This window comes from Theropithecus gelada, chromosome 19 (assembly GCF_003255815.1).
Source record: "Theropithecus gelada isolate Dixy chromosome 19, Tgel_1.0, whole genome shotgun sequence".
Classification (NCBI taxonomy): Eukaryota; Metazoa; Chordata; class Mammalia; order Primates; family Cercopithecidae; genus Theropithecus; species Theropithecus gelada.
The window spans coordinates 4,133,141-4,154,574 of NC_037687.1; the positions used below are offsets into that span (position 1 = coordinate 4,133,141).

At 53.7% G+C, this 21,434-nt stretch overlaps 2 protein-coding genes across 2 annotated transcripts in view; both read left to right on the top strand.

Moving 5' to 3' along the window:
* ANKRD24 (ankyrin repeat domain 24) overlaps positions 1-6,058 on the top strand; it is a 29,411-nt gene extending 23,353 nt beyond the window's left edge. The window contains exons 20-22 of the mRNA XM_025367802.1: positions 3,861-3,986; positions 5,382-5,447; positions 5,683-6,058. Of these exons, the coding sequence (XP_025223587.1) occupies positions 3,861-3,986; positions 5,382-5,447; positions 5,683-5,760 (270 nt within the window). The 3' untranslated portion in view covers positions 5,761-6,058. The remainder of the gene's footprint in view (positions 1-3,860; positions 3,987-5,381; positions 5,448-5,682) is intronic.
* A 3,077-nt stretch (positions 6,059-9,135) lies between these two features.
* Positions 9,136-19,265, top strand: EBI3 (Epstein-Barr virus induced 3). The gene is made up of 5 exons (XM_025367226.1): positions 9,136-9,251; positions 11,272-11,404; positions 13,125-13,303; positions 14,990-15,147; positions 18,678-19,265. Exons 1-5 carry the CDS (start codon positions 9,140-9,142, stop codon positions 18,828-18,830), a joined length of 735 nt encoding a protein of 244 aa, XP_025223011.1. The 5' UTR covers positions 9,136-9,139; the 3' UTR covers positions 18,831-19,265.
* The last annotated feature ends 2,169 nt before the right edge of the window (positions 19,266-21,434 follow it).

Here is a 21,434-nt window from a genome sequence, read left to right on the forward strand (position 1 = left end):
CCGCCCCCGGGTTCCCGCCATTCTCCTGCCTCAGCCTCCCGAGTAGCTGGGACTACAGGCGCCCGCCACCACACCTGGCTAATTTTTTGTAGTTTTGGTAGAGATGGGGTTTCACTGTGTTAGCCAGGATGGTCTTGTTCTCCTGACCTCGTGATCTGCCCACCTCGGCGTCCCAAAGTGCTAGGATTACAGGCATGAGCCACCGCACCCAGCCTTATTTTATTTTATTTTATTTATTTATTTATTTTTTTTTTTGAGACAGAGTCTCGCTCTGTCACCCAGGCTGGAGTGCAGTGGCCAGATCTCAGCTCACTGCAAGCTCCGCCTCCCGGGTTTACGCCATTCTCCTGCCTCAGCCTCCCGAGTAGTTGGGACTACAGGCGCCCACCACCTCGCCTGGCTAGTTTTTTGTATTTTTTAGTAGAGATGGGGTTTCACCATGTTAGCCAGGATGGTCTCAATCTCCTGACCTCGTGATCCGCCTGTCTCGGCCTCCCAAAGTGCTGGGATTACAGGCTTGAGCCACCGTGCCCGGCCCTTATTTTATTTTTTAATTTGAGATAGAGTCTCACTCTGTCACCCAGACTGGAGTGCAGTGGCATGATCTCAGCTCACTGCAACCTCTGGGTTCAAGAAATTCTCCTGCCTTAGCCTCTTGAGCAGCTGGGATTACAGGCACATGCCACCATGCCCAGCTAATTTTTTATATTTTCAGTAGAGATGGGGTTTCGTCATGTTGGCCAGGCTGGCCTTGAACTTCTTAGCTCAAGTGATCTGCCTGCCTCAGCCCCACAAAGGGCTGGGGTTACAGGCGTGAGCCACCGCATCTGTCCCCACAGTTACATTTATTTTTTATATATTTATTTACTTTTGAGACGGAGTCTCGCTCTGTTGACCAGGCTGGAGTGCAGTGGTGTGATTTCGGCTCACTGCAAGCTCCACCTCCTAGGTTCACACCATTCTCCAGCCTCAGCCTCCCGAGTAACTGGGATTACAGGCACCCGCCACCACGCCTGGGTAATTTTTTGTAGTTTTAGTACAGACGGGGTTTCACCATGTTAGCCAGGATGGTCTTGATCTCCTGACCTCGTGATCCACCCACCTCAGCCTCCCAAAGTGCTGGAATTACAGGTGTGAGCCACCGCGCCCGGCCCAGTTACATTTATTGAGTGCTTTCTGCATGCCAGACCTTATGGACTTGATGCATTTAATCCTATCCAGTTCTCACAGGATAGGTGCTTTTATTATCCCCATTTGAGGAAACATAAGCACAGAGGGGTGAAGTCACTTACCCAGGGTCACACAGCCATGCAGTCTTTCAGCTGGGTTTGTACCCACGCTCCCACATTCCCACGTTTGTTCCTAAACAATGATGATAACAGCAGCCTCCAGTTGTTAGATTGGGAATTTTTCACACATTACCTTTGTTTTTTTTTTTGTTTGTTTGTTTTTTGAGAGAGAGTCTCGCTCTGTCGCCCAGGCTGGAGTGCAGTGGTGCGATCTCGGCTCACTGCAAGCTCCACCTCCCAGGTTCACGCTATTGTCTTGCCTCAGCCTCCCCAGTAGCTGGGACTACAGGTGCCTGCCACCACGCCCAGCTAATTTTTTATGTGTTTTTAGTAGAGATGGGGTTTCACCATGTTAGCCAGGATGGTCTCGATCTCCTGACCTCGTGATCCACCCGCCTTGGCCTCCCAGAGCGCTGGATTACAGGTGTGAGCCACTGCGCCCGGCTTTACACGTTACCATTTTTAATCTTCCTGCAACTCTAAAAGCCAGAAAGCCTTTTTTTTTTTTTTTTTTGGGACAGGGTCTCACTTTGTCACCCAGGCTGGAATGCAGTGGCACAATCTCAGCTCATTGGACCCTTGACCTCCTAGGTTCAAGCGATCCTCCTGCCTCAGCCTCCTGAGTAGCTGGGACTACAGGTGTGTGCCACCACACTTGGCTAATTTTTTTGTTTCTTCTTTTTTTTTTTTTTTTTTTGAGACGGAGTCTGGCTCTGTCGCCCAGGCTGGGGTGCAGTGGCCAGATCTCAGCTCACTGCAAGCTCCGCCTCCTGGGTTTACGCCATTCTCCTGCCTCAGCCTCCCGAGTAGCTGGAACTACAGGCACCCGCCACCTCGCCCGGCTAGTTTTTTTTGTATTTTTTAGTAGAGACGGGGTTTCACCGTGTTAGCCAGGATGGTCTCGATCTCCTGACCTCGTGATCCGCCCGTCTCGGCCTCCCAAAGTGCTGGGATTACAGGCTTGAGCCACCGCGCCCGGCCTTGTTTCTTTTTTTGAAAGAAAGTTTCACTCTGTCGCTCAAGCTGAAGTACAGTGGTGCAATCTCGGCTCACTGCAACCTCGCCTCCTGGGTTCAAGAGATTCTCCTGCCTCAGCCTCCTGAGTAGCTGGGATTACAGGCATGCACCACCACACCCAGCTAATTTTTGTATTTTTAGTAGAGACAGGGTTTCACCATGTTGGCCAGGCTGGTCTTGAACTCCCGACCTCAGGTGATTCAGCCTCCCAAAGTGCTGGGATTACAGGCGTGAGCCACCATGCCTAGCCTGTTTTGTTTTTGTTTTTGTTTTTTTTGGTAAGAGACAGGGTTTCAAACGCCATATTGCCCAGGTTGGTCTCAAACTCTTCAGCTCATGTGATCTGTCTGCCTCAGCCTCACAAAGTGGTAGGATGACAGACGTGAGCCACTGCACCTGGTTTCAGAAAGTATTTTTGTCCCCATTTTCCAGATGAGCAAACTGAATCTTTAAGAGATGAAGTTAGTGGCTCAAAATCACGCAACATGTCACTGGACAGGAGATGAGACACCCAGAGTCCCAGGCGCTTCAGCATACAGAATGACCCAGCCCCGACTCACTGTGTGACCTTAGACCAGACACTTCACCTCTCTGAGCTTCAGTTTCCGCCTCTAAATAGAGGGCAAAATTGCAGTTAGGATGATGGTTTATCTATAGCCTGGTTTCTTCCCCTGTGCACTGTGGACGTCGAGGCAGGATCGTTTCCTGGGCTGGGGCTGTCCTGGGCACTGGGGGGGACTGAACAGCATCCCTGACCTCCACCCACTCCATGCCAAAAGCTCCTCCAGGTCGTGTTGTCCTCACACAACACCCAGTGTCCCCTTGGGGGGCAGAATTGCCTCAAGTTGAAAACCCCTGATGTATAGTAATAATAAGGCCTTGCATTTATTGAGTGCCTACTGTTGACCAGGCACAGTTTAAACATACTCTCTGTGGAGGATCACAGCTACTACTAAGTTAAGAACTTGGCCGGGCACGGTGGCTCACGCCTGTAATCCCAGCACTTTGGGAGGCCGAGGCAAGTGGATCACCTGAAGTCAGGAGTTCGAGACCAGCCTGGCCAACACGGCGAAAACCCGTCTCTACTAAAAATATAACCATTAGCCAGATGTGGTAATGGGCACCTGTAGTCCCAGCTACTCAGGAGGCTGAGGCAGAAGAATTGCTTGAACCTGGGAGGCGGAGGTTGCAGTGAGCGGAGATCACGCCACTGCACTGCACTGCAGCCTGGGTGACAGAGCGAGACTCTATCTCAAAAAAAAAAAAAAAGACAAAAACAAAAAAACCGTGAAAACCAATTTTAGCTTGTGGGTTGTATAAAAACAGGCTGTGCTGGTAACCATAAGCATCTAAAATAGAAATAAATAAATAAATAAATAAATAAATAAAATTAAAACAGATGGTGGGCCAGACGTGGCACTCAGGCCAGAGTTTGCCTGGGACGGGACCTTCCCTCGAAGGCCTTTATCCCTGGCCTTTTCCTGCGGCTGCAGAGAGGTCCTCAGCCCCCAGCCCTGGGCCCAGGGTGATGGCTGACAGCACCCGCACCCCCAGATCACAGAACTCTCCAAAGAAGTCTTCAGTCTTAAGGAGGCCTTGAAGGAGCAGCCGGCCGCCCTGGCCACCCCCGAGGTGGAGGCCCTCCGTGACCAGGTGAAGGATTTACAGCAGCAGCTGCAGGTAAGGGCCGGGCCGGGCAGGGGCCACGGGACCATCAGGATGGAGGAGTCCAAATATTTACCAATCAGCACAGCGTGGGTGGGGATCCCAGGAGAGGGGCTGGGGTGGGTCGGTGGCATCCACATCACCTGCACGGTGCGGCCAGGAAATATTTCCTTTATTTCTTTTGAGACAGGGTCTCACTCCATCACCCAGGTGGAGTGCAGTGGCACAGTCTCGGCTCCCTGCAGCCTCAACCTTCCGGGTTTAAGCAATTCTCGTGCCTTAGCGTCCTGTGTAGCTGGAATTACAGACACGCACCACCACACACCCAGCTAATTTTTGTATTTTATTAGAGACGGAGTTTTCCCATGTTGGCCAGGGTGGTCTCAAACTCCTGGGCTCACATGGACCTCCCAAAATGCTGGGATTGCAGACGTGAGCCACTACTGGTACCCACTCCCACATTTTTTTTTGGACACAGGATCTTGCTCTATCAGGCTGGAGTGCAGTAGCGCAATCAGAGCTCACTGGGCAGCCTCAAACTCCTGGCCTCCAGCAGTTCTCCACCTCAGTCTCCCAAAGTGCCTGGCCATATTTCCATATATCTATATCTATATCTATGTCAAAAGTCAAAAATAGATATAGATATAGATATAGATAGATAGATAGATAGAGAGAGAGAGAGAGAGAGATTTTTTGAGACAGTCTCACTCTGTCACCCCGGCTGGAGTGCAGTGACATGATCTTGGCTCACTGCACCCTCTGCCTCCCAGTTCCCAAGTTCAAGTGATTCTCCTGCCTCAGCCTCCTGACTAGCTGGGACTATAGGTGTGAGCCGCCTTGCCTGGGAATTTTTTTTTTTTTTTTTTGAGATGGAGTCTCGCTCCGTTGCCCAGGCTGGAGTGCAGTGGCACAATCTCAGCTCACTGCAAGCTCCGCCTCCCGGGTTCAAGCGATTCTCCTGCCTCAGCCTCCCGGGTAGCTGGGACTACAGGCACCCACCACCATACCCACCTAATTTTTTGTACTTTTAGTAAAGACGGGGTTTCACCGTGTTAGCTAGGATGGTCTCGATCTCTTGACCTCGTGATCCGTCCGCCTCGGCGTCCCAAAGTGCTGGGATTACAGGCATGAGCCACCGCGCCCGGCCAATTTTTGTATTTTTAGTAGAGACAGGATTTCACCATGTTGGTCCAGGCTGGTCTTGAACTCCTGACCTCAGGTGAGCCGCCAGCCTCAGCCTCCCAAAGTGCTGGGATTACAGACGTGTGCCACTGTGTCCGGCCATCTTTTCATATTTTAGCAGTCGTCCATCAAAATACAGGCTTGGGGAGCAAAGGGCACTTTTTGGTGTGTTTTGCTGTGGGGGGAGGTGGTCCTGTTCTTCTGAGCACCCCTCCCTCATACCTACAGGAAGCTGCCAGGGACCACTCCAGCGTGGTGGCTTTGTACAGAAGCCACCTCCTCTACGCCATTCAGGTGAGTGGCCAGCTCCCGGGTGCCCGGTGGCTTTGGGCAGGCCACGATTGCTCTCTGGGTCTCAGTTTCCCCTTCTGTACAGTGGGAGGCTGGTCCTGGAGAGAGGTTCGTGGCAGGTGGGAGCCCACCTGTGTGCATTTCCCTCCTGGCTGGCTTGGTCTTTGGGAGTGGTGGAGGGGCCTGGGGCAGCCGTCGGGGGTACACTCAGGGTCCCCCTCTACTCCCCCCACCCTAGGGCCAGATGGATGAAGATGTGCAGCAGATTCTCAGCCAGATTCTACAGATGCAGAGACTCCAGGCTCAGGGCCGCTGAGAAAGGCCAGGCCCAGTGGCTACACTGACCACACCCACGCAGGGGCCTCACGCCCCTGCAGGCCCCTTGCAAACCGGCTTCACTTGGCCCCATCCGGACCCATGCACTTGGAGACCAGCCTGGGTCCCTGCCTGACCATCCCCAGCTGGCTCCATCGCCCCACCTGGTCTCTGCACGCAGGCACTGGTCAGTCTGGACCTGGGGCGTGACTGCCCCTCCCCCACCACTGGAGAATCTAAGTCCCTGTGTCCTCCACATCCAGACGCCAGCCCAGGAATAAAGGCATTCTGTGCACAGGACCAATGCGTGCCGTCTGGTTGCTGGGCTTCCCCTGTGGGGAGGGAAGGGGGTGGCCCAGAAAAGGAAGCACTCACACCCCTCCCCACCTGCCCCGCAGCACAACAAATCAACCATCAGGATAAACCCCAACTTTTTTCTTCCTTTTCTTTTTTTGAGACAGAGTCTCGCTCTGTCGCCCAGGCTAAAGCGCAGTGGCACGATCTCGGCTCACTGCCAGCTCTGCCTCCTGGGTTCACGCCATTCTCCTGCCTCAGCTTCCCAAGTAGCTGGGACTATAGGCGCCCGCCACCACGCCCGGCTAAGTTTTGTATTTTTAATAGAGACGGGGTTTCACTGTGTTAGCCAAGATGGTCTTGATCTCCTGACCTCATGATCCGCCCACCTCGGCCTCCCAAAGTGCTGAGATTACAGGCATGAGCCACCGCCCCTGTTCTTTTTTTTTTTTTTTGAGACGGAGTCTCGCTCTGTCGCCCAGGCTGGAGTGCAGTGGCCGGATCTCAGCTCACTGCAAGCTCCGCCTCCCGGGTTCACGCCATTCTCCTGCCTCAGCCTCCCGAGTAGCTGGGACTACAGGCGCCCGCCACCTCGCCCGGCTAGTTTTTTGTATTTTTTAGTAGAGACGGGGTTTCACCGTGTTAGCCAGGATGGTCTCGATCTCCTGACCTCGTGATCCGCCCGTCTCGGCCTCCCAAAGTGCTGGGATTACAGGCTTGAGCCACCGCGCCCGGCCTTCTTTTTTTTTTTTTTTATGTGGAGTCTCCCTCTGTCACCCAGAGAGTGCAGTGGAGTCATCTCAACTCACTGTAACCTCTGCCTCCCGGGTTCTCGTGATTCTCCTGCCTCAGCCTCCCAAGTAGCTGGGATTACAGGCTCCTGCCACCACGCCCAGCTAATTTTTGTATTTTTTCTTTTTTTTTGAGACGGAGTTTCATTCTTGTCCCTAGGCTGGAATGCAGTGGCATCATCTCGGCTCACTGTCTCCTGGGTTCAGGTGATTCTCTTGCCTCAGTCTCCCCAGTAGCTGGAATTACAAGGCACACACCATTACGCCTGGCTCGTTTTTGTATTTTTAGTAGAGACGGGGTTTCACCACCTTGGCCAGGCTGGTCTCGAACTCCTGACTTCAGGTGATCCACCCGCCTCGGCCTCCCAATGTGCTGGGATGACAGGTATGAGCCACTGTGCCCGGCCTTTGGATATACTCCATTTTAATGCAATATTTCAAAAAGGCAAAATGGGTGCAAAAAGTGCATGATGAACTAAGTATGGAAATGTCAAAGAAAAGCAGGATTGGCTGGGTGTGGTGGCTCATGCCTGTAATCCCAGCACTTTGGGAGACTAAGGTGGGAGAAGTGTTTGAGCCTAGGAGTTGAAGACCAGCCTGGACAACATGGGGAAACTCCATCTCTATCAAAAATACAAGAATTAGCTGGGAATGATGGTGCGCACCTGTGGTGCCAGCTACTCAGGAGGCTGAGGAGGGAGGATCGCTTGAGCCCAGCAGTTAGAGGCTCCAGTGAGCCATGATTGCACTACTGCACCCCAGCCTGGGTGACAGGGCAGGACCCTGCCTCTAAAAATGGGAAAAAAGAAAAAAAAAAAGACACTCTCCTAAATCCTAAGCCTGGCCATGGTGGGAGCCCCTCCTCCCAGCCTCTCCCTGCCCCTTGGCAAATCCCTCGAAATCCCCACGAGTTTCTTGGCATTTTTCAGCAAACAGAGGGGAGGTGGGAATGGGAGTGGGGATCCCCGAGCCTGTCCAGCCTACCCCTGGGGGTTTCCTTTTTTCTGGGCATCCTGATGACTGGGACATCTGTGGTGGCAGCTGCTTCCCCAGGCCTGCACTCGTGTGTCTCTCTCTCTTCTCCATGTCTCTTTTTTTTTTCTTTTTTGAGACGGAGTTTCGTTCTTGTCGCCCAGGCTGGAGTGCAATGGCGCGATCTGGGCTCACTGCAACCTCCATCTCCCGGGTTCAAGCGATTCTCCTGCCTCAGCCTCCAGAATAGCTGGGATTACAGGCGCACGCTACCACACCCATCTGATTTTTATATTTTTAGTAGAGACGGGGTTTCACATGTTGGTCAGGCTGGTCTCGAACTCCTGACCTCAGGTGATCCACCCATCTTGGCCTCCCAAAGTGCTGGGATTACAGGCATGAGCCACTGTGCCCAACCTCTATGTCTCTGTCTCTATCTCTTGATCTCCATCTCTGTCTGTCTCTGACTCTTCCCATCTCTGTCTCTCTCTGTCTTCCTCTCTTATCTCTGTCTCTCATCTCTCTGTCTTCCTCGCTTATCTCTGTCCGTCTGTCTCTCTTCCTCTGTCTGCTCTCTGTGTGTCTCTTTCTGTTTCCATCATCTCCCTGTCTCTCTCTCTCTCTGTGTCCTCCTCTCATCTCTGTCTCTCTGCCTCTCTCATCTCTGTATCTCTGTCTCTGTCATTCCCCTGTCTCTCTCTGTCTCTGTCTGTCATCTCCCCGTCTCTCTGTGTGTGTCCTCCTCCTCTCATCTATATCTCTCTGCCTCTCTCATCTGTGTCTCTCTCTGTGTCTCTGTCTCTGTCATCCCTGTCTCTCTGTCTCTGTCTCTGTCATCTCTCTCTCTATCCCTCTACCTCTGTGTCCTCCTTTCGTCTCTCTCTGTGTCTGTCTCTGTCATCTCCCCGTCCCTCTATCTCAGTGTCCTCCTCCTGTCTTCTCTGTCTCTCTGCCTCTCTCTCCAGTGTCTGCCTGTGTCTCCCTCCACGTCCCCGAGCCCCTGCCTGCCTGCCTGGCTGGGGTTTCCCCGCCTGCAGGGCAGCGGAAGGAAGGCCAGCAGGACACGCTGTGCTGGGAAAAACCAGCAGGTCTCCACTTCTCCCTTTCACAGCCTCCTCCCCCTGCCCCCACCCTCGGGGCCTTCCGCGCAGGGGTGGCCTGCACTCCCCAGGGGGCTGGGGCTCCTCCGCACCCTAATTCATCTCCCTAGGAGCCCGGCCAGTGAGTCAGACCTGAAGGAAGTCGAAGGGGGGCCTTGACCCTGGACTGGGCTTTCCGCTGGGCAGGTCCCAAGTCCTCACCACCTACCCTCTCAAGTCTCCCATGACGTTCCCACCCCCGCTCCTGAGAGCACAGCTGGCCACAGCCATGACCTTGCAGCTTCTCCTGGCCCTTGTCCTCTGGACTGGCTGCCTGCCCTGCAGTGGAAGGAAAGGTATGTGGGGTCCCTGGGGGGCCTGGGGGACCCAGGCAGACGGACATGACGCGCGGACTGGCCTCGGATCATGTCTGAGGTGGGAACTCACAGACCTCCTGTGTGCCCACTGGTGGGATGGGGTTACCCTCCCATTGTACAGGTGGAGGAACTGAGGCACAGAGAGGCAGTGCCACATTAGGGGTGGAAGGATGTCACCTTGTGGGTGATAGGGACTGGCAGTCACAGCTTAGAGGTATCCATAGAGCTGCACAGACATAAGTACGAATTCAAGTCATAGTCATTCATTTTGTTTCTTTTGGTTTCTGTTTTTTGAGACGGAGTCTCTGTCGCCCAGGCTGGAGTACAGTGGCACCATCTCGGCTCACTGCAACCTCCACCTCCTGGGCTTAAGCGAGATTCTCCTCCCTCAGCCTCCCGAGTAGCTGGGACTATAGGTGCCTGCCGCCACGCCTGGCTAATTTTTTGCATTTTTAGTAGAGACGGGGTTTCACCATGTTAGCCAGGATGGTCTCGATCTCCTGACCTCGTGATCCACCTGCCTCGGCCTCCCGAAGCCCTGGGATTACACGCTTGAGCCACCGCGCCCGACCAGGTTTCTGTTTTTTGAGACGGAGTCTCTGTCGCCCAGGCTGGAGTACAGTGGCACCATCTCGGCTCACTGCAACCTCCACCTCCTGGGCTCAAGCGAGATTCTCCTTCCTCAGTCTCTCGAGTAGCTGGGACTACAGGCGCCTTCCACCACACCCGGCTACTTTTTGTATTTTTAGTAGAGACGGGGTTTTACCATGTTGGCCAGGCTGGTCTCCAACTCCTGACCCCAGGTGATCCACCCTCCTCGGGCTCCCAAAGTGCTGGGATTACAGATGTGAGCCACCGTGCCCGGCCGACATTCATTTTGCACTAGAGAACATTTCTATGTCCTTGAAGACAAAATGGTTACAGCAGGGCATGGTGGCTCATGCCTGTAATTCCAGCACTTTGGGAGGCCAAGCTGTGAGGATCACGTGAGGCCAGGAATTCGAGACCAGCCTGGGCAACATAGTGAGACTGGCCCCCACCAATCTGTACAAAAAATTTAAAAATTAGCTAGATGTGGTGGCACGTGCCTGTAGTCCCAGCTACTTGGGAGGCTGAGGTGGGAGGATCGCTTGAGCCCAGGAATTGGAGGCTGCAGTGAGCTATGATTGTGCCACTGCACTCCAGCCTGGGTGACAGAGTGGGATACTTTGTCTCCAACATAATAATAATAATAATAATAATAATAATAATAATAATAATTTATAGGCTGGGTTTGGTGGCTCACACCTGTAATCCCAGCACTTTGGGAGACCAAGGCAGGTGGATCACCTGAGGTCAGGAGTTTGAGACCAGCCTGGCCAACATGGTGAAACCCCATCTCTACTAAAAATACAAAAATTAGCCTAGCGTGGCAGTACATGCCTGTAATCCCAGCACTTTGGGAGGCCGAGACGGGTGGATCATGAGGTCAGGAGATAGAGACCACCCTGGCTAACACGGTGAAACCCCGTCTCTACTAAAAAATACAAAAAACTAGCCAGGCGAGGTGGCGGGCGCCTGTAGTCCCAGCTACTTGGGAGGCTGAGGCAGGAGAATGGCGGGAACCCGGGAGGTGGAGCTTGCAGTGAGCTGAGATCCGGCCACTGCACTCCAGCCTGGGCGACAGAGCAAGACTCCGTCTCAAAAAAAAAAAAAAAAAAAAAATTACAAAAGAGAGAACACAATAAAACCTCTCCCTCTTATCCAAGTTCCTCTCTGTAGATGCTTAAACCTCAGCTTCCCTATCTGGCAAATGGGCTAATAGTTCCTTTGATGCACTGCAGTGGGGATAAAAGATGACAGACGCCTTTCGTCCATGTACCTATTTATTCCACAAGCCTTTATTAGGCACCTACCATGTGCCTGGCACTGGCTGGCAACGTGGCAGGAGCCCAGCGCACAGGAGGGCTGTGACAATCTGGGGGTAAACCAGAAGCTCACTCTTTCTGTCTCCCTGCAGGGCCCCCAGCAGCTCTGACACTGCCCCGGGTGCAGTGCCGAGCCCCGCGGTACCCGATCGCTGTGGATTGCTCCTGGACCCTGCCACCTGCTCCAAACTCCACCAGCCCCGTGTCCTTCATTGCCACGTACAGGTCGGAGAGCCTGGAAGGGGGCCTCGGGGACACTGGACTTCCTGGAGAGCCTAGAACTCTGGCCCTGAGAGCCCTGGGGTCAGGAAAACTGGAGACCCAGATATCCTGAACCCCAGGCCGATGGAATTCTAGGGCAACCCTGCCAAATAGAAATATACTTTCAGGGCCAGGCACTGTGGTGCACGCCTGTACTCCCAGCGCTTTGGGAGGCTGAGGAGGGCGCATTGCTTGAGGTCAGGTGTTTCAAACCAGCTTGGGCAACATAGTGAGACACTATCTCTACGAAAAATTTTAAAAATTGGTCAGGTGCAGCGGCTTATGCCTGCAATCCCAGCTACTCCAGAGGCTGAGGCAGGAGAATTGCTTGAACTCAGGAGGCGGAGGTAGCAGTGAGCTGAGATGGCGCCATTGCACTCCAGCCTGGGCAACAGAGTGAGACTCCATCTCAAAAAAAATAAAATAAAATACTTCCTGGGTTGGGCACCGTGGCACATGCCTATAATCCCAGCACTTTGGGAGGCTGGTATGGGAGGATCACTTGAGGTCAGGAGTTTGAGGCCAGCTTGGGCAAAATAGTGAGATCCTGTCTCCACAAACAGTTTTTAAAATTAGCTGGGCATGGTGGCTCATGCCTGTAATCCCAGAACTTTGGGAGGCCGAGGTGGGTGGATCACGAGGTCTGGAGATCGAGACCATCCTGGCTAACACGGTGAAACCCTGTCTCTACTAAAAATACAAAAAATTAGCCAGGTGTGGTGGCGGGCGCCTGTAGTCCCAGCTACTCGGGAGGCTGCGGCAGGCAGGACAATCACTTGACACAGAAGGTGGAGGTTGCAGTGAGCCAAGATCGTGCCACTGCACTCCAGCCTGGTGACAGAATGAGACTCCGTCTCAAAAATAAAAAAAGAAAAGAAAAGAAAAGAAAAAAAATTAGCTGGGCATGTTGGTACCTGCCTGTAGTCCCAGCTACTCGGAAGGCTGAGGTGGGAGGATCATCTGAGTCCAGGAGTTTGAGATCAGCCTGGGCAACATAGCAATATCCTGTCTGTACTTAAAATCAAAAAAATTAGCTGGATGTAGTGGCACACATCTGTAGTCCCAGTTACTTGGGAGGCCGAGGTGGGAGGATCACTTGAGCTCAGAAGTTAGAAACCAGCCTGGGCAACATACTGAGACACCTGTCTGTAGTAAAAAAATGTAAAAATTAGCCAGGAGTGGTGATGCGGCACCTGTAGTCCCAACTGCTCTGGAAGCTGAGACAGAGAAGATCCCTTGAGTCAGGAGTTCAAGGCTATAATGAGCTAGGATCCTGCCACTGCACTCCAGCCTGGGCGCCAGAGGGAGACCCTGTCATGAATGAATGAATGAATGAATGAACGGATGAAAGAATGAATGAACGGATGAAAGAATGAATGAACGGATGGATGAATGAATGAATGAATGAATGCTGACATCCCAGAAACCTTTAGAATACGGGACCCTAGTATCTAGCTTGGGTTGTAATCCCCGACCTGAGCCATCAGGGGCACTGTGATGCTGGGGCCCATGCCCCGCTCCCGGGAGGGTGGCACGGCCACCACCAGGACCCCACCCTGGGATGCCCATCCGATGCCCTTTCCTGTTCCTGCCTCTCCTTGGGGTCCCCGGTCGGGCCCGGCAGCAGGAGGTGCTGAGGCCACAGGCGCTCCCTGAGACGCTCAGCGAGCCCCACCCTGTGCAGGTTCGGCATGGCTGCCCAGGGCCACAGCTGGCCCTGCCTGCAGCAGACGCCAGCGTCCACCAGCTGCACCATCGCGGATGTCCGGCTGTTCTCCATGGCGCCCTACGTGCTCAATGTCACTGCCGTCCACCCCTGGGGCTCCAGCAGCAGCTTCGTGCCTTTCATAGCGGAGCACATCAGTGAGTGCGGGCGGCCCTGGGCGTGGGGGCGGAGCTGCCGTCTCCTTCCAGCTCCCCCCACCCCACCTCACTTCCCACCTGTCCTCCAGTCCTGCGGCTGCACCTTCACACTTCAGCAAAAATCTGACTCCTTCTTCCCCCTCCTCTACCAGTAGGTGGAGCACCCCCATCATTGACAGCCCAGTCCCCTCCATCCTGAGCCCTGGCCCCACAGTCTGTCCTTCCCACAGCAGCCACCAGGGGGCGCCTGAGAGCACCTGCGTCAGGGCCTGTCCCTCTGCCTACAGTCCTCCATGGCTCCCACCCGCCTTGGGGTCAAAGCCCAAGTCCTTCCTACTGCCCACCAAACCCTGGACAACCTGCCCTGTCTCCTCCATGCCCTCCCCTCCTCCCCATCTCCCCCTTGCTCACTCTGCTCTAGCCACGTGGGCTTTCTCGATGTTCCAACATGCCAGGAACAGTTCTGCCCCAGGGCCTCTGCATGGGCGGTGTCCTCTACCTGGAACACCTGTCCCCATGACTTATTCCCTCACCTCCTTCGGGTCTCTATGCCTACATCACCTCCTCAGTGAGGCCTCTCCTGAGTAGATTATTACAAATTGCAAGCCCTGGCTAGGCCCAGGGGCTCACACTTGTAATCCCAGCAGTTTGGGAGGCCGAGGCAGGCAGATCACCTGCGGTTGTTTGAGACCAGTCCTGGCCAATATGGTGAAACCCTGCCTTTACTAAAAATATAAGAATTAGCGGGGCGTGGTGGCAGGTGCCTATAATCCCAGCTACTCAGAGGGCTGAGGCACGAGAATCACTTGAACCCGGGAGGCGGAGCTTGCAGTGAGCTGAGAGCGTGCCACTGCACTCCAGCCTGGGCGAGAGAGCGAGACTCCATCTGAAAAAACAACACAAAACAAAAAATGCGGCCACTGCCGTTCTTGCACTCCCCAGCTTTCTCCTCTATTCTGTGTGACTACGGATTTCTCATTTCCTGCCTTCCCTCTGAGGGATTAGGAGTTCCATGAGGACAGGGGTAGGTCAGTTAAGGTCACTGCTCTGTCCCCTCTGTGGCAGCCCCAGGCACACAGTTTCTCAATAAATATTTGTTGGCCGGGCGCGGTGGCTCACGCCTGTAATCCCAGCACTTTGGGAGGCGAGATGGGCAGATCACAAGGTCAGGAGATCGAGACCATCCTGGCTAACCCGGTGAAACCCCGTCTCTACTAAAAAATACAAAAAACTAGCCGGGCGAGGTGGCGGGCGCCTGTAGTCCCAGCTACTGGGGAGGCGGAGGCAGGAGAATGGCGTGAACCCGGGAGGCGGAGCTTGCAGTGAGCTGAGATCCCGCCACTGCACTCCAGCCTCCGCGACAGAGCGAGACTCCGTCACAAAAATAAATAAATAAATAAATAAATAAATAAATAAATAAATATTTGTTGGTTGAGTCAGGCATGGTGGCTTACAGCTACTCCGGAGGCTGAGGCAGGAGAATCTCCTGAACCTGGGAGCCAGAGGTTGCAGTGAGCTGAGATCGTGCCACTGCACTCCAGCCTGGGTGACAGAGTGAGACTCCGTTTCAAAAACAAAAAACCAAACCAAATATATATATAATATGTTGGTTGGTTGAATGAATGAGTGAGTGAATGAATGACTGGACTTATTGTCCCCTGACGCTGCTTCTTGCTTGTCCGTCAGTCAAGCCCGACCCCCCAGAAGGCGTGCGCCTAAGCCCCCTGGCTGAGCGCCAGCTCCAGGTGCAGTGGGAACCTCCCAGGTCCTGGCCCTTCCCGGAGATCTTCTCACTCAAGTACTGGATCCGTTACAAGCGTCAGGGAGCTGCCCGCTTCCACCAGGTGAGGAGGATGAGGGGGAGGCCGGGAAGTGCGGTGCCCGGCAGAGGGAATGGCTTCTACCAAGACCACCAGGTGTGCTGGGCTCTCGCGTAGAGCTTGGGATTCCGGGTGCATTAAATAAGAGCAGTCCAGGCCGGCGCGATGGCTCACGCCTGTAATCCCAGCACTTTGGGAGGCCGAGATGGGCGGATCACGAGGTCAGGAGATGGAGACCATCCTGGCTAACATGGTGAAACCCCGTCTCTACTAAAAAAATATTAAAAAATTAGCCGGGCGTGGTGGCGGGCGCCTGAGGCAGGAGAATGGCGTAAACACGGGAGGCGGAGCTTGCAGTGAGCTGAGATCCAGCCATTGCACTCCAACCTGGACAACAGGGCGAGACTCCGTTTCAAAAAAAAAAAAAAGCAGTCCGGCAGTCTGATTCCTGGGCCTCTGACTAAACAGATGGAAAGCAGGGGCTCCAACAAGCAGTTGCACACCCGCTTTTGTTGTTGTTGTTCTTGTTATTGTTTTGAGACAGAGTCTCGCTCTGTCGCCCAGGCAGTGGCACAATCTCGGCTCACTGCAAACTCTGCCTCCCAGGTTCAAGCAATGCTCCTGCCTCAGCGTCCGCAGTAGCTGGGATTACAGGCACGTGCCACCACGCCCGGCTAACTTTTGTATTTTTAGTAGAGATGGGGTTTCACCATGTTGGCCAGGCTGGTCTCAAACTTCTGCTCTCAGGTGATCTGCCTGCCTCGGACTCCCAAAGTGCTGGGATTACAGGCGTGAGCCACCGAATTGTTCACTTTATTGATGGATTGATTGATTGAGACAAGGTCTCGCTCTGTCACCCAGACTGGAGTGCAGTGGCGCGATCTCAGCTCGCTGCAACCTCCGCCTCCCAGGTTCAAATGATTCTCCTGCCTCAGCCTCCTGAATAACTGGGACTACAGGCCACCACACCCACCTAATTTTTATATTTTCAGAAGAGATGAGATTTTGCCATGTTGCCCAGGCTGGTCTCAAACCAATGAGTTCAGGTTATCTGCCTGCCTGGGCCTCCCGAAGTGCTGGGACTACAGGTGTGAGGACTTCATCTGGCCAAATTAACCATTTTAAAGTGAACAATTCTGGCCGGGCAGGGTGGCTCACACCTGTAATCCCAGCACTTTGAGAGGCCAAGGTGGGAGGACTGCTTGAGTCCAGGAGTTGGAGACCAGCCTGGGCAACACAGTGAGACTCCCATCTCTACAAAAAATTTAAACATAGGCCGGGCGCGGTGGCTCAAGCCTGTAATCCCAGCACTTTGGGAGGCCGAGACAGGCGGATCACAAGGTCAGGAAATCGAGACCATCCTGGCTAACACGGCGAAACCCCGTCTCTACTAAAAACACAAAAAATTAGCCGGGCGAGGTGGCGGCACCTGTGGTCCCAGCTACTCGGGAGGCTGAGGCAGGAGAATGGCGGGAACCCGGGAGGCGGAGCTTGCAGTGAGCTGAGATCTGGTCACTGCACTCCAGCCTGGGCGACAGAGCGAGACTCCGTCTCAAAAAAAAAAAAAAAAAAAAAAATTTAAACATTAGTTAGGTGTGGTGACACACACCTGTGCCCCCAGTTACTCAGGAGGCTGAGGTGGGAGGATCACTTGGGCCTGGAAGATTGAGGCTGCAGTGAGCCGCGTTGGCACCACTGCCTTCCAGCCTGGGCGACAGAGAGAGACTCTGTCTACCAGCTTAAATAAATTAAATTAAATTAAAAGCATGGTTAGGCTGGGTGCGGTGGCTCATGCCTGGAATCCCAGCACTTTGGGAGGTTGAGGCGGGCGGATCACGAGGTCAGGAGATTGAAACCATCCTGGCTAACACGGTGAAACCCCGTCTTTACTAAAAATATGAAAAATTCGCCAGGCGTGGTGGTGGGCGCCTGTAGTTCCAGCTACTCCGGAGCCTGAGGCAAGAGAATGGTGTGAACCCGGGAGGCAGAGGTTGCAGTGAGCCGAGATCGCGCCACTGAACTCCAGCCTGGGCGGCAGAGCAAGACTCCGTCTCAAAAAAAAGGGCTGTGGCCGGGCGCGGTGGCTCAAGCCTGTAATCCCAGCACTTTGGGAGGCCGAGATGGGCAGATCACGAGGTCAGGAGATCGAGACCATCCTGGCGAACACCGTGAAACCCCATCTCTACTAAAAAATACAAAAAACTAGCCGGGCGAGGTGGCGGGCGCCTGTAGTCCCAGCTACTCGGGAGGCTGAGGCAGGAGAATGGCGTGAACCCGGGAGGCGGAGCTTGCAGTGAGCTGAGATCCGGCCACTGCACTCCAGCCCGGGCTACAGAGCGAGACTCCGTCTCAAAAAAAAAAAAAAAAAAGGGCTGGGCGCGGTGGCTTATGCCTGTAATCCCAGTACTTTGGGAGGCTGAGGCAGGTGGATCACGAGGTCAGGAATTTGAGACCAGCCTGACCAACATGGTGAAATCCCACCTTTACTCTAAAAATACAAAAATTAGCCAGGTGTGGTGGTGGGCACCTGTAATCCTAGCTACTCAGGGGGCTGAGGCGGGAGAATCGCTTGAACCTGGGAGGCAGAGCTTGCAGTAAGCTGAGATTGCGCCACTGTTCTCCAGCCTGGGTGACAGAGCGAGACTGTCTCAAAACAAACAAACAAAAATTAGCCAGGCATGGCGGCGGGCGCCTGTAATCCCAGCTACCTGGGAGGCTGACGTGAGAGGATTGCTGGAGCCCGGAAGCAGAGGTTGCAGTAAACCAAGATTGCCCCACTGCACTCCAGCCTGGGCGACAGAATAAGACTGTCTCAAAACAAAACAAAACAAAACAAAAAGCATAGTTAATATAGTGGGACCGGCCGGGCGCTGTGGCTCAAGCCTGTAATCCCAGCACTCTGGGAGGCTGAGACGGGCGGATCACAAGGTCAGGAGATCGAGACCATCCTGGCTAACACGGTGAAACCCCGTCTCTACTAAAAAATACAAAAACCTAGCCGGGCGAGGTGGCGGGCGTCTGTAGTCCCAGCTACTCGGGAGGCTGAGGCAGGAGAATGGCGTGAACCCGGGAGGCGGAGCTTGCAGTGAGGTGAGATCCGGCCACTGCGCTCCAGTCTGGGCGACAAAGCGAGACTCTGTCTCAACAACAACAACAACAAAAAAATATATATATATAGTGGGAGCAGGGGTAAAGGGAGGTATGGGGTCCTATCCCAGAGATCCTAGTTGAGTCCCGAGGAGGAGAAAGAAGAGGATTCTAGGGATCGGGGTGTCCTGATGAACAAAGACCCTCATGGGTGAGACATCCGCAGGGGCTAGTGTGGTCCAGGAAGGATTTGTGAGAGAGGTGGCTCTGGGGGCCAAACAGACAGAGGCCGGGATTGGGAGGAACCCATGATGCTATTTGGGGTGGGGCCGCACAGCTGGGGCCAGCGTCCTGGATTGGAGCCTGCAGCGGGCAGGGAGGACTGCGGGGTCCGTGGTGTGGTTCTGTGCACAGTGGCCCCTCTCCATCTTCTCGTTCTAGTGACCTGACGCTCTCTCTTCCCTCAGGTGGGGCCCATTGAAGCCACGTCCTTCATCCTCAGGGCTGTGCGGCCCCGAGCCAGGTACTGCGTCCAAGTGGCGGCTCAGGACCTCACAGACTACGGGGAGCTGAGTGACTGGAGTCTCCCCGCCACTACCCCGATGAGCCCGGGCAAGTAGTGAGGGCTTCCTGCTGCCTTCAGACACGACCTGGGTCCTCGCCACCCTAAGCCCCGGGACACCTGTTGGAGGGTGGATGGGCTCTGCCCAGGCTGGGCTGGAGTCCTTGCTTTGCTGCTGCTCAGCTGCTGGGCAACCTCAGATGACCAGCTTTTCCCTTTGAGCCTCAGTTTCTCTAGCTGAGAAATGGAGATGTACTACTCTCTCCTTTACCACAGTGCGGGGCTTACTGAACCGTCACTGTGAGATCTTTTTGATTGTTTAATTAGAAAAGAATTATTGTTGGGCTGGGCGCCGTGGATCGCACCTGTCATCCCAGTTATCAGGAAGCCAAGGTGGGAGGGTGGCCTGAGGTAGGAGCTCGACACCAGCCCGGGCCACACAGTGAGACCCCATCTCTGACAAATTAATATAAAATAAATTAGCCAGGTGTGATGTGGCACACCCACAGTCCCAACTACTTGGGAGGCTGAGGTGGGAGGATCGCTTGAGTCCAGGAGGTTAAGGCTGCAGTGAGCTGTGATCATACCATTGCCTTCATGCCTGGGCAACAGAGCAAGACCTTGTTTAAAAAAAAAAAAATCATAGTTGAGGCCGGGCCTGGTGGTTCACGCCTGTAATCCCAGCACTTTGGGAGGCCGAGGCAGGCAGATCATGAGGTCAGGAGTTCGAGACCAGCCTGACCAACATGGTGAAACCCCATCTCTACTAAAAATACAGAAATTAGCTGGGCGTGGTGGCGCGTGCCCATAATGCGAGCTATTCAGGAGGCTGAGGCAGGAGAATTGCTTGAACCTGGGAGGCAGAGGTTCTAGTGAACTAAGATTGTGCCATTGCACTCCAGCCTGGCCGACAGAGTGACTAAAACTCCGTTGGAAAAAAAATACAAAGAAATGAAGATACCTCCCTTCGATTAGATGAGATCCGGCGAGGACTCAGCCCTAAACCGAAGGACACAGACACCACAAATCCCCACTCCCATACTGTCAGGGCTACACCAGGGGACATCATGGGCCTGGGGATGTCAGGGTGGGGGGCTGGAGGTTCCACCTGGAGGGGGACAGTAGAGTCCATTCAGGGGCAGGCATGGTGGCTCACACCTGTAATCCCAGCACTTGAGAGGCCAAGGCGGGTGGATCACAAGGTCAGGAGTTCAAGACCAGCCTGGCTAAGATAGTGAAACCCCATCTCTACTAAAAATAATAATACAAAAAATTAGCCAGGCATGTTGGTGTCTGCCTGTAGTCCCAGCTACTCGGGAGACTGAGGCAGGAGAATCGCTTGAACCCGGGAGGCGGAAGTTGTAGTGAGCCAAGATCGCGTCACTGCATTCCAGCCTGGGTGACAGAGTGAGACTCCAACTCAAAAAAAAAAAAAAAAGAATCCATTCAGATTAGCAGTTAGGTTGATTCACTTCCTTCTTTTTCTCTTTCTTTTTTTTTATTGAGATGGAGTCTCGCTCTATTGCTCAGGTTGGAGTGCAGTGGCGCAATCTTGGCTCACTGCAAGCTCCACCTCCCGGGTTCATGCCATTCTCCTGCCTCAGTCTCCCCAGCAGCTGGGACTACAGGAGCCCTCCACCACGCCTGGCTAATTTTTTGTATTTGTAGTAGAGACGGGGTTTCACCGTGTTAGCCAGGATGGTCTTGATCTCCTGACCTCGTTATCTGCCCACCTCAGCCTCCCAGAGTGCTGGGATTACAGGCATGAGCCACTGCGCCCAGCTGGTTCACTTCCTGAAAACCTGCCTAGATGTCAGTCTCATTGAGGATAGACACCCATAAGGTATGAGTGGCTCTGGGGAGATTTAACTGAACAGTGGGCAAGGAAGGCAGCCAGGCCCTGAAGGAGAGAGAAACAGCCTTGGGATTGTCTGTGGGTTCCACTTGGGTCGCCAGTCAAAAGTCACCTCCTCCAAGAAGCCTTCCCTGACTACCCCATCTGTGGCAGGTAGAGTAACACTCCGCAATCCCTCAAAGACATCCATGTCCCAATTTCTAGAGGTCATGAATATTTTGCCTGATGCAGTCAAAGGAACTTTGTGGGAGTAATTACATTAATAATCTCAAAGATCTTTAAAGATTAAAGATCTTTCATCAAATTAATGAAAATGGGCCAGGCATGGTGGCTCACGCCTGTAATCCCAACACTTTATGAGGCCAAGGCAGGAGGATTGCTCGAGGCCAAGAGCTCCAGACCAACCTGGGCAACATAGTGAGACCCTCATCTCTAAAAAATAAAACAGGCCGGGCATGGGGGTTCATGCCTGTAAATCCAACACTTTGGGAATCAAAGGCGGGAGGATCATGAGGTCAGGAGTTCGAGACCAGCCTGACCAATATGGTGAGACCCTGTCTCTACTAAAAAATACAAAAATTAGCCAGGCGTTGTGGCATGCACCTGTAGTTCCAGCTACTCAGGAGGCTGAGGCAGAAGAATCACTTGAACCTGGGAGGCAGAGGTTGCAGTGAGCTGAGATCGCACCACTGCACTTCAGCCTGGGCAACAGAGCCAGACTCTGTCTCCAAAAAATAATAATAAAATAAAATCAAAATTAATAAAATCAGTTAGCCAGGTGTGATGTCATGTACCCGTTGTCTCCCA

Coding starts and splice junctions, on each gene's coding strand:
- EBI3 (XM_025367226.1), top strand. CDS start 9,140: ATGACGTTCCCACCCCCGCTCCTGAGAGCACAGCTGGCCACAGCCATG. Junction 11,405..13,124: donor TCCTTCATTGCCACGTACAG/GTCGGAGAGCCT, acceptor CACCCTGTGCAG/GTTCGGCATGGCTGCCCAGG. Junction 15,148..18,677: donor GAGCTGCCCGCTTCCACCAG/GTGAGGAGGATG, acceptor CTCTTCCCTCAG/GTGGGGCCCATTGAAGCCAC.